The 12,896-nt window shown below is 36.6% G+C and overlaps 1 protein-coding gene across 2 annotated transcripts in view; it reads right to left on the bottom strand.

Annotated features, from left to right (window-relative positions):
* Positions 1-44: 44 nt before the first annotated feature.
* LOC112562007 (cadherin-87A-like) overlaps positions 45-12,896 on the bottom strand; it is a 39,260-nt gene continuing 26,408 nt past the window's right edge. The window contains exons 30-44 of one of the 2 annotated variants that reach the window (XM_025234951.1): positions 12,369-12,563; positions 11,816-11,923; positions 11,255-11,384; positions 9,957-10,199; positions 9,483-9,739; positions 7,813-7,901; positions 7,192-7,296; positions 6,661-6,799; positions 5,321-5,448; positions 4,656-4,687; positions 4,258-4,289; positions 3,288-3,590; positions 2,597-2,690; positions 2,086-2,109; positions 785-922 (exon numbers count right to left, since the gene is read on the bottom strand). In XM_025234951.1, the coding sequence (XP_025090736.1) occupies positions 2,102-2,109; positions 2,597-2,690; positions 3,288-3,590; positions 4,258-4,289; positions 4,656-4,687; positions 5,321-5,448; positions 6,661-6,799; positions 7,192-7,296; positions 7,813-7,901; positions 9,483-9,739; positions 9,957-10,199; positions 11,255-11,384; positions 11,816-11,923; positions 12,369-12,563 (1,863 nt within the window). In that variant the 3' untranslated portion in view covers positions 785-922; positions 2,086-2,101. Of the gene's footprint in view, positions 923-2,085; positions 2,110-2,596; positions 2,691-3,287; positions 3,591-4,257; positions 4,290-4,655; positions 4,688-5,320; positions 5,449-6,660; positions 6,800-7,191; positions 7,297-7,812; positions 7,902-9,482; positions 9,740-9,956; positions 10,200-11,254; positions 11,385-11,815; positions 11,924-12,368; positions 12,564-12,896 lie in introns of both variants that reach the window. The other variant, XM_025234940.1, reaches the window with a different exon arrangement.

Here is a 12,896-nt window from a genome sequence, read left to right as displayed (position 1 = left end):
GTGTTCAGTACAGACACCCGTCCAGAAAAGGAATAAAAGGTGCATTTTGTCATCACAGAACTTTTATTTTTTACAACTTCTGTAAAAAAAGGATAGAAAAATACGATTCATGGACTGCATCAACAATATTCTTCCATGCATCTTTCTCAACAGTTTTATAATAAAAAAGTTTTGTAAAAAAATTACAATAATGACCTGTGCCTAAGCTCCTTTTCTGCACAGCTATTCCTCGATAAAAGAAATGACAACAATTTTAACAAAATAATGAATTAAATACATCAGCTGCTGACGGTGAACCAGGATGTTTGCATTTGCTCGCACTTATTTCTCTTTCTCTCCAAAACAATGTCGACGTTTTTGATCATAAACATTTGAAAAAATAGCCCGAAATAAAATGGGGGAAAAAACCTTGCGCAAAAAATCTAAAATTCTGAGAAACAAAAGCATATAAGCTGTCCTTTAACCTGTAATGAAGGTTCCTACAAAAGAGTGGTTAATAGTCTCTATATGAATTGTAATAATGTTACGGTTATAGTGTTATGTACGATGAATGGCTGTAGTGAAAATAGTTGCACTGTTGATTTTAGTCCCTTTAGACATATTTTTCAACTCTCTCTGTTAAACAACGAATCCTTGTGAATTGTTCCGCGGACATACTAAAGCCAGTGTGACAAAAGGGAAAAGTCCGCCGGTGTTCAGGACCGACAGGAGCAGCGGTTGGGATACTCGATGGCCGTCATCTCAAGATGTGAGTAGTGCTTCACCTACTCGATGTCGAACGTCCGAAAGCTGAGAGGGGGGCTGGAAGACTCGGAGCCAGGGTCAGATGTCGACGGGCTACTCGGAGGAGAGTGTTCTAGGCGGTGGTCGTCGATGTCTTGGATCTCTACATCGATTTCGTCGTCTGGGAAGAAGATGGCGTCTGGAACCAAAAACAAACTATGCAGGGACAAGTTTAGGTGCAGTTCAGCAGTTTTCAGATGCTAATATTTAAAATACGAAACTGCTCATCTCTATATCAGTGTCCTCCCCGACCCACCCCAAACTCAACTGATGGTATTCCTTTAGCGTCTACCTCCTCTGTGTCCGAGAACTGGGTATCTGAGCTGTCACTTACTCGGGAGACACACTCACAGAGTTTAGATAGACGTACCGAAAAACAGGAGGATAGGAGGAAAAGACGTTTTGAATTACAACATTGTAAACTGCCAACCCTTGAACAACACAAGTGGAATATCGATAAATACAGCACAGTACTGTCAATGTATTTTCTCCGTTTTAATGTTCTTAACATTTCATTTCTCTAGCTTACTATGAAGTTATACTGCGGGGATAATTGGGAGGATCGGCACCCTTAAGCCCCTGAGGTGTTAAGGATCAACAGTATTTATTTGCAATCTTCATTCCATTCATACATCAACACATAAGCTAGGTGACCTTTTTGTTTCTTGAAAGACAACCACAACGGAAACAATACCAATAAAAAGTGTCTGATTTCAGTTGTTTCCCTTCTTGCAGGAGAGATTAGATAGTTTCATGCAGATATTTAAAGCATACCCACACCCACGCATCTCACGTACAATTCATGCTGTGGGGCTGTGATTAGCCAGAGCTCCTACATGCCTTTATCTCCTGTGGTGTTGTATCAGTCTGAGTAACCATGCTGACAGCTTAATGCCATATGTACTTGTTAAACACAGCTACAGTAAGGTGTGTGTTAATCTGTTTTGCCCACACCGACTGTGCAGTAGGAGAGTTCTGTATAATATAATTAGTATATAGAGACAGTTCTACTCTCCAGAATGACAGACAACTTTCCAGTCTATTCCAGGCAAACTAGCTAACATGAAAAGTCACCAGGGTTAAGACTCCATGCATAAATATAACACTGATGACAACAATAACATCTGTTGTTGACAACCTTTCTGCATTCAATATATTGACTATTTAAACAATGAACTATCATGCATGCACTGTTTATACACAAACACAAGATATTACTGCTGTTTATAGTGAGGTTAATAGGAGTGAGTAGTACACAACTTCTAAAGAGAGTTATGCTACATAGGAATAAAGAGAGAATACCATTTCTCTGGGCTTCTCACCACCCTGTTTTGAATCAAAGAGTGAAGACATTTAAAGAGACAACTATGCTTATAATCATACCCTAGACTGGAACCTGCAAACTGCAGGAAAATCTAAGATAATCTACACTTAAAATGTCTTCTAATAAGTGCTGTCACAAGGTAAAGAGATGTCTGGTTTTCTAAGCTCACATCATCTCTGTAGACAGGTGTGTTTGTGCCCCTGCAAACAGGTGTAAGAGATTGGTGTGCATGTGCTTATTTCAGCTTGTCTTTAAAGCATGCATATATGCAGATGCCTGCAAGTGTAAAGATCTATGGATGAAGAACAAGATAAGTAAAGGGGTGAAGGACATGAGAGATAGAGAGGTGGGCGGAAACGAGAGGGAGAACTAGGAGGAAAAGGTAGATGAAGCAGAAAGAGGTGTTTATTATGTAACCAGTTATCCAGTTTTCATGGACTTAAAGGAAAACGCCTTCCCTGTCATCAGACCATTGCATGCTATACTCACTCGGTCGAATTTTTTCTTCTGGCATGATCTCAGTCTCAATGACTGGTTCAGGCTCAAACTCAGGTTCATGGAAATGGGCAGGTGGTATATACCTCTGCACACATAGGTAGCAGAACACACTGTTATTATACTGCGAATGATGTCAATGCAACATTAACATAATAATGCTTAAGGAAGAGGGAAAAAGAATAGCTGTTGGTATTGTATTCTGTGTAACTGTGAGCTAATCCAGTTCTATGAAGAAATGCCAATTAGAAAGATCTAATGTGAAGGTGAAAACTAAAACTTTTATCACCATTCTTCACTTTCCTTGCTTTGAGATATGTCCCACATATATACATATTTATATCTGCACACATGCATGCATGCCATATCTACAAAGGAATTTAAATATTTCAATCCTTTAATGGTATCTGACAACTAGTTTCTCTGATGACAGATTTCGCAAGTATAACACAAAAAACCCTTTCTGTGACTTAAATAGTAAAAATAAAACCTCAAGCTTTAATGGGGGTATGGTGATTTCTATACTGATGTTTCACCTTTCATCATGAAATCTCAAAACAAACTTTGATGATGTAATAAAATATCTTCTTCTATCAAACATGTGTGTGTGTTTGGATATATATGTTCTCATGTTCTTCCACATAAGGTAAGATCTAAAAGTCAATCAATAATTTTGACTTCATACCACAGGCTCATCATCCATGATAGGTTCTGTCACAATCACTGGCTCTGGTTCTGTTACAATCACTGGTTCTGGTTCAGTAGGCTGAGGTTCAGGAAAGTACACATCAGGTGCAGGAACAACCATTGGAGGAGGGGTACTATGAGATTTCTTCTGCACAACAGCATAAACATTGTCAGAATCTGGCTCCACGGGTGACATGACTGGATGTGAGGGCACCTTCTGAACTGGTCGGTGTGGCTCTTCATCTGGCTTGAATGTTCTGTTGTCATAAACTGGATTGACACTGAGCACCACTTCTGGGGACTGAAATAAAAAGCCCAAAACACTTAAAATGGCTTGTTTTTAAAGCTACCTCTTTAACAAAAAGACATGAAAGACAATGGATTTGTAGATAAATCATTTAATTATAATTCCAGAAATGCACTGTCTGAAATTATATACAGTGCATCAAAAATTCAGGGATTGATGGTAAAAATATATGTCTTTATTGGAGCAAAATGGAATTAAAAGTGGAAGAAAGAGTAGAGACAAGCTTAGTGACAATTAGGGTTGCATATATAAATATGTTCTCTACAGAAAAATCAATTAGAACAATACCTTCAAAAAGTATGCTGTAATAATGAATGAAAGTTTCAACCACAGAACAATGGATACAGACGAAAGCAAATTCCATGATAAAAACCTCTAAAAAGTTATATACAAGACAGTAAAAAAAACCCAAACCACTAGTACAAATGAACAAGGACTTTTCCTTCATGGCATGCCTTAATAATAAATAAGAGAATTTAGAATTTATGAAGATAAAATATGAATGACAACCCAGTCAGTAGCCTCCGAACAGTGCAATAAATGTTGCTGACCACATCTTACAATCTTTGTGAAATACTGTAAAAAGAGAAGCCACAACAGGCCAAAAATAACCAATGAGATGTCTGAATGATTCATTAATCTACATGTAAAATATGTTTACCTGTGGAACTGTTTTCCTTTCAGTATATTGGACTGAAATATACAGTAACAGAAAAAATGATTGTACAAAACATCATGATTTAGAAAATATTATCCAAAAGAAAAAGAAAGCAAGAAATAATTTTTCACATGCGCTGGAAGATATGCCATATAAAGGGATTTCTCCATTACTTAATCTATTATATCTCATTTATCTGTCTTGCCATGGTTTCCATGGAACTTATCCATCAGGATATCTATTCATCCGAACTGGATTATCTTGTCCAACTATTGATCCTTCAAGATGAAAATAATGCTTTTCTAAATATTTTTCTTTTCTTTTAATTTACCACAGTTGCTCATTTCTCTGCACATCACATTACTGTTTGACAAAACTAGTTTCATTTTAAGCATACAAACCTGCAGACATTTTCTTCATCTTCCTCTTTTTCCTGTGACAGAAGAACCACAAGGTAGGCAAGCATGATATATTAAAACTAATTAATAAATTATGACATACTCATAAGGTTCAAACACAAACTCTGGTATGTCTATTATAGTATATTATTTTTAATCTAGATAAATTAGCCTTCTCTGCTAAAGTAAAACATGTTTTCATTGTATTTTCATTTCCTTGGTTGATAAGTAACAGTAAATAATGCTAACAGGTCAGAAACTCTCAATGAAAAAGGAATAGGCATTGAAATAAAAGTTTTATAATACTCTCGTTAATTTGATAAAATGCAAAAACAGGTAAAAATATTCTGACACCTTAAATGAATGTCTTCATAGTTTCTTTTTCAGCACAACAGAAATACCACAGTACATTCAATTCTATCCCCCTGAAATTTAAACATTAACTTAATATGAACGAATCGACTCAACTGAACTGTAACTATGTTTGTATCTGCAGGTGCAACCTGCATAGTAGGAGTCAAATATTAAATATCACAATTTTTCTAAACCTCATTGTCACAAGTAACTGCCACACCAACACATCAACTCTTCAGTAGTCAGAAGGTCACTATATATGGAGAAAATGGCTGTTTATTTGTAGATTAGTAAAATACTACCATATTACTCACGAATTTCGCACAAGACAGCAGGCAATAATGAATAAAATTATTGCAAGGAAGATGAGCAGAATAGCGATGATGAAAATGGCTAACACAGGGTCCTCATTGAAGATGGATTCATCATGCTGAGTCTCAATCTGAATAAAACAAGAAACTATTTACAAATCATAATAAGGTAATGAAAAAATTATCAACATCAATTAAAGCTTTATGTTATATCTCGTCTTAGGCTTAAGTTACATCTGTAAAGCACATTGATCTGATGAGAACAGTTCAAGGTACTGGGGAGTGTTTGAAAAGGATTTTAAAGAGACCAGTCTTAAGTAGCTGCTTTAACCCACCAATAAGGTAGCCTGGTGGAATAGCAATGGGAGAGTGCTCCAAGAAAGGGACTATAGTACATGCGAAAGGCATAATGCAGGGAACGTGGAGTTGGAGTGTACCAGCCACTTCACAAAGTGGGCAGGACAGAGTCTGGATGTCAAGGTAGTAAGAAAGATAATCAGGAGCACAGTGATGAAGATATTTTTAGAAAAGAAAGTCTACTTTTAAATAGTGATAGACTAAGTAAGCTAAGCAGGAAAGTACGGTCTTGTGTGCCCTAAGCACCAGACAGGCAGCAACGTATTGAACTTATTGAAAAGTGTGGTGTGTGGCTAGGAAAAAGAATAGCTGCACTAATCCAGCCATGAGAAAAGAAAGGAGACAACTGGCTTGAGAGGGATGTCAGTACTTAGCAACTAACAGTGGAGAGGCATGTTTTCACCAAAGAGTTGTGAAGCTGACACCAACTCTTAACACTGGATAAGGGGATTGGGGTGTCAGACAACCTGAGACATTAATTCAAGTTCAACTGAACATGGTGGCAAACTAAATTTAAAAAAATACAATGACACTTCCATGAACTTCTTTCTCTAATCATTAAAAAAAAAACTAGGCACAAACAAGTGAGATGGTCCTTGATTTTTCTTTGAATACATATGGTGTGAAAATTAGGAATGATAGCTAATAATGTTACTGAGGGGCATAAACTGAGTCAAAGCTTTCGGAATCTGAGCTGTCTCTCCCTTTTGATATCTGGAATAAATTCATATTTAATGTACTTACAAACTCTAAAATGATTTCAGAGAATATCTAGATATGTTTTAAAAATGATTATAAACTAATAAAGGCTTAAAACTGACAATCATCAGGGAAACAAAAAGCAAAGCCAGTGATGGGTAAAACATCATTGTAAAATTTTGTAAATGCTAGTGTCTAAATCATAAGCAAAATAAAAATGTAACGTTATCGTCTCACACCAGGGCTACTTCAGTACACAACAAATGGAGACCAGCATAAAATCCTACCTTGGCATCAGTGACATAGAGTGTGCGGTATGAACGACTAGTACTCTCCGATGCTAGCTGTCCCCTCAAAATGGCTAGCAGTTCATCAGAGGTATACAAACGGTTATTAGGACCCACTGCTGACAACACCACATCCGTTCTGGCAATAAAGTAATTAAAAAAAAATAGAATCAGTTTCTTGGATCACTTTGTACATGTCAGTAAATTCAGCTGAAATCCTTTACAACATTTTTTTATATAAAGGTCTCAACAATCCAATAAGATCTTACGAAAGATAATTTATAACTTATTAACAGAATAAAATTCTGAATGCTCTACCATTTCTTTGTGACTGACAACAAGAAGGACTTCGCATATTTTGATTTGATGCTATTGGCTCCCTTCCAGCATGGCAGTTTGCATTTCCATAAAGCTCTCTTACCTCTATTAACCCACCATCTGAATTACAGATGACAAATATATGATGGCTAATCAAAGCCCTTTAAGTGAATCAGATAACACTATCATCTTTCAAAACTCAAAGATACTTACGATCTGTATGAAATGGTTCCATCAGCATTTGTAGCGTCATGGATGTCTTTAATGCAAGCAGATTTAAGGCTGTTGGCTCCAGTAGCTGATGAGTTTTGCATAAGTCTGCAAAACAACTTAAGAGTTACAGTTATCAAAACCCTGACCAGACTTAATTTATAAAACTCTTCGAAGTCCTTGCATCTACAGTTCTACAGTCAAGCAGATAAATGGTGATTCTTTATTCTTTCTTATATCTTTCTTTTCTTGTTCTGAATTTACAAAAGAAAAAAAAAAAAAACGACAACAAAAAAACAAATCAGAAACTCAAATGTCATTCAGTTTTCTTGACAGCTACATACTATTGTCTATATTTGTTCCGTGTTCTGGAGGTATTCCACAACTTCTCCTGCATAGTATTTTAGAACCACTAGTAACATTTTAGAACAGAGAAAATAAACATAAAAAAAGCAAACTCCCGAGTAATGCACACCTACCAAACCTAGTCTACAATTAAGCCCTTATCAATCCTGCCAATGGGAGTTGGAAAAACTGTGTGAAGTTGTTGAGGTGTCAATTGCGACCCACCGAATTGCCTTTTTTGTTTTGTTTATAAGAGAATAATATTTGTAGTATTCTTACTTGATCAGTTGATCTTTGTAAGCCCTTACAATTGCTGATGGTTGAGAAATTTGCAGTATTACTTCATTACTGCTAGTGGTAACGAAGACCTTAAAAAGAATAACCAAAGAGACATTTTCTGACATTTTAAAAACATTATCAAGAAAGAGATAACTTTCTCTCTAGTAGAAAATAAAATAAAATAGAACAGTGTACACAGTCCCAAAAAGCACTGATCACATAGTTGGCTGTTAGTAGTGAGTGACATCAGCTGGAAATAATCCAGCAGTAGGTAGGGTTCCTGGTAGTGTAGTGGCTAAAACATGGGCTGGTCACCATCGAAAGTGAGAGCCCCTGGTTCAGATCTCATCTTAGGCCACTCTCTGGTTGCAGGGACTGCTATCAGGGGTTTTCTACAGGTACTCTGGTTTCCTCATCTCTCCTCCCCTCACAGTGTGAAATCACCTTATATAAATTTCTGCCATGCTAGTCAACTGGGTAAATTCACCTACTCAATGACTCGTGATCAGAAGTTTGTTTGCCTGTCCAGGTCACTTAACCAGATTGTTTTCTACCGATGTTTGGGCAATTTTACCCATGGATACAATTCTGATGTCCATAAATACAAGCACAAGATGTTAGCAAAGGAAAGTAAACATGCAAATGTAAACATACCTATATGTCCACATAAAGTTATTGTTTCACATGGTGCCTCACCCCCCCCCCCCTGAGTAATTGCAGCAAAAATTATCAAAAATCAAATGATTTTACCCTTGAAAAATGATTTCGAAAATCTGATGTATGTATGATGCAAATCTTAAAAAAAAAAAAAAAAAATTAATTGAGCCTGTGACAAAAGTATTACCAATGGTATGCAGTCGGACTTAGATTGCTTACATCTTTATTTTTTTAAATTGGTTGAACCTGAAACTACATCAATGGATGAATAAAGGTTTCAAGAAATACATATGATAATATTATTGGCCTTCTGTGTGTTCCTATTTACATGTTTTGTGTGTTTGACTGTGTGAATTGAGTCATTGCCGATGAAAGAAAAAGGCCTATGGAGGTTGTGTTCACATTGGACGTAAATTCTATTCACGCTAAGAAGTTTCAAACATTCGGGGAGCAGTGAAACTTTTCACCTAACTAAGTTCTACAATGTCCATACCCAAAGTATCTGTCAACATATTCCTGCAAAAAATTAATGCAATCTGAATTCATACTTACAGTCATGGTGGTATTTTGTCTCAAAATCACGGAAACTTTGATCACTGATATAATCACTTTTGTCTAGTGGATGACGGAAGTAGTGTGTAAAAAATGGTTTTCCAAATGTTAATTTTATTAAATATCTGCTAAGAATCTCAGAAACACGAACCTTTTGGCAGCAATATACAAGTTTTGCTTAAAACTGAAAGACTTTGTCCAATTGTGATGACCGTAAGATTTCATTGGCACTGTAACGTGTCGACTTTCTACAGGCATAAGAACTAGATGAGCAGTTATCTTTTTAACTACATTAATAAACACTTCATGCCACAACTTTCAACAAATATAGCAAAAAATCCCCCCAAAACAAGAGTATTACAGTTAATGTTTGGAAACTAGACCCATTTTAAGGGTCAAACTTTTGTCACAGGCTCATATCTTTGTGTTCACATCTAGCCTAGATCACACTTCAAACTTACATTCACCGCAGTGACTGCGCTGTTTTCTTTTACAGAGTCATCATTGGTGGCCTTGACTTGAATGATGTTCACAGCACTTGGGATGTCATACAGCAGCCTTGCATTGCGCAGAATTCCTGTTGTAGAATCTATGCTGAAGTAACCTTTGCTCCCATCATCTACTATGCTATACTGCATGGTCTGGCCCCCTATCAGATCCTGATCATCTGCCTGCACTTGAACAATGCTGTAGCCAAATGGGGCATCGGAGGGCACACCTAAACAACAGATGTCACATGATTAATATACAAGAACAGCACCAATCAACATGTTTACAAAAATCTTCTCTGTGTATCTACTAACATCCTATATTATGTAAAGATTGATTTTGTAAGAGATTAGATTATATTGAGAGGTACACAATTTTTCTCAGGTACACTTCAGCTACCTGCAATGAAAAAACTATAAGAATTATTTTCTTCACACCCAACTCACATGCTGAATAGGTCTGTTGCAAGAACTTTGGAGGTGTGTCATTGGTATCCTGCACCTGGACAGTGACTGTTACTATCGAAGGGTTTGTTGAGCGTCGATAGCGTATGACTTGGTCATCATTTACATTATTGGAAGCCTGTACTTCCATGGAATACACACTCTTCTGTTCACGATCTACTGTTTTAGCCAAGTACATGTCTCCAGTTTCAGGATTGAGCCGAAATATGCCATCTTCATTGCCCGCTACAACATAGAAATAAACAAAAAAACTGCATCATCTTTATTGGAATCTTAATAAAATCAAGATAATCAAGTACCCCATGTTACACGCTGCTGCTTTTGGACTCTCACTTTACCATGAGGATCTTCCTAGCCATTCGGCCATCAAAGTGGACAGAAAGGATCTCATACTACCCATCCTTTCAAGCTTGCCACTGTGTCTAGCCTGTAATTGGGCCCCTCTAGCACCTCACTGCTGTATCTCACATGTAATTAAGACCCATCTGGCACCCTGTCCAACAATGGACAGCCCAGTTAGTGACATACCGACACAGTTTGGGTTCGACACACTATCCCCACCCACCTACCCCCACCCACACTGGACTGTAGCATAGATGGTTGTGACATATGTGACAGCCCAATAGTATGAAAATTCTTTCGACTTCTTAAATGTGTTAACAGACTGCAAAAGCATTCTTTATACACATAAGTGAGAATTTTAATGGGGTCAGATTGCTTCCTCATAATCATATTGTGCTAGCATAAATATAATGAAGCAGCAAATCACTGCTAGTCGGTCAGTCCCTGTGTGGCAGTTACATAAAATTGTTCTTACTTCTAGTCCCTGAGCATAGCAGGGATAAGATTTTGACACATTTTGATGTTAATCTGAAACTAAAGTTCCTGTTTATGCTATACACTTGACCAAATTTCTACCATAAAGATATGATTTCTTGATAACTTGCAGTAACTCTTTCAAACTAGATGACTGCAATGACAAGAACTGCTTTTTAAATGACAAACAGCTTCTGTCCCCCTTTCCCACACACTGTAGATTCTCTGAGGTTTTCTTTCTCATAATAAGTTTACAGTTTTAATATAACCTCTAAAATCCTTATGGTGACACAGATTTCCCTACAGCCACAGACGCTGACTGCACATGAGACAGTGACCTACAAATCCTGTCAATGTGACTCTTGCTGCTTCCAGTTCCTAGGATTTACTTCTGGTTCATATCTGTCCTCCCTGATTATTAGGTCCAGACTATTTAAATGTAACTCCATAGAGGTTCCACTTACCTATGATGCTGTAAAATATCTTGTTATTTTTATTATCAGTGTCTAAATCTGTGGCTGAAAGTCTCCCCAACAATGTATTACTTGGGCTGTTCTCTGGCACATAGAAGTCGTATGGTATAGTTGCTCCATTCTGTGTAGGAAAGAAGAAGTGCTAGAAAATGCTGCTGACAATATGGAAATAAAATTTGCATCAAAAATATAAGGGATGTGTGAAAATAAACCCACAACATACTACCACTGCCCAAAGACAGGCATTTAATTGCACCGAGGAAAAAAGCAAACAACACAGCTTTCAAAGTTTTGGAATAGAAGGCAACTGACAACAAAAGCTCCTGCTCACAGGCACTTCAAATTTTTTCAGTGCTTTTGACTTTAAATATTTTTAATTTATAGGCAAGTAAGATTTTGCATTAATAACCTTCATTATTAGCAAAGCATGGTAAAATCAAGTAAAATTAAGGCCAAAGTGGCTACACTCTAATGAAACATTTAATCACAATCTAAAAAAACAACAGTATACTGTGAAAAGAAATTTCAGAAGAAAGATTTATGCAAACATACCCTTGTTGGAAATACAGGATTATTGTCATTTACATCCAGAACATTAACAATGATTGTGGTCTCTGACGATGCTGGGGGTGTACCTCTGTCTCTTGCCACAATCGTCAACTGAAATCATTCACCTTGACTAAACAATACAGCACTTGTAATTATCCCCAAGTAAATACAAATTCTAATTTTCTAGAAAATTTTGGCAGCAGATGTTTTCTTTTTTCAAGAAAAAAACAAGTTGAATACATTTTGTCCATAGGCATGAATGCATAAAAATCAAAACCAGGCATGACAACACTATAAAATCATTTTAAAAACAAAGGAAGAGGTGGAGATAATGTTCTATTTTTTCGTTTTCATTTTTGGTAAATGTGGCTCCTCCTAAACTGCTATCTTATTTCCCCTTTAAAGTTCTGGTTAGCAATTTTTAAAGTTAATGTCTACGTGAATTGATTGCAAATTAGCAAGTGCTTCTGTCAATCAGCTATCATGAGTAAGAAGATTAAAAGATAATAAGTTGATACCAAACATGCTTATGAATAGTTTTCTAAGCTAGGCTCACCACATAAGAACTGACAGCTTCGCGATCAAATACAACTTCTGCTCGTATGACACATGTGACTCTGTTGATGCGGAATTCATTGGTTGCTGAGACAAGTTGATCTTTAATGAGGAAGAAGTAATCAAGAATTCCAGCATCCTGAGGATTTGGATCTGCAGCTTTGCACTTGTACACCAGCATACCAAGGTACTGACTCTGTTTCAGGAAGTATTTGTTAATATTAGACACACACAAAAACTCAAGAATACAGCCTCTAGTTACAAATCACAGCCACTATTTTTTTTTAAATCCAAAAATGCTTATGCTATCAGGAAAAATTATTAATGAATTATCACTTCCATTTGCTTAACAATGTGATATTCCTATATATTTCCAATCACAATTTTTCCAGTTTTGGACTACTCAAATTTATATGAAATTGCGTTGCCTTTTATCTTATTACAAAATGAATAGAGCTCTATACTCATAATCTGAAGTCACATTATTTGATCAGGTATTTAATGGAGCTTTTTTCTCCTCAGTAATCAC

Source organism: Pomacea canaliculata, linkage group LG1, assembly GCF_003073045.1.
Source record: "Pomacea canaliculata isolate SZHN2017 linkage group LG1, ASM307304v1, whole genome shotgun sequence".
Lineage (NCBI taxonomy): Eukaryota > Metazoa > Mollusca > Gastropoda > Architaenioglossa > Ampullariidae > Pomacea > Pomacea canaliculata.
This window is presented reverse-complemented; position numbering and strand designations above follow the sequence as displayed.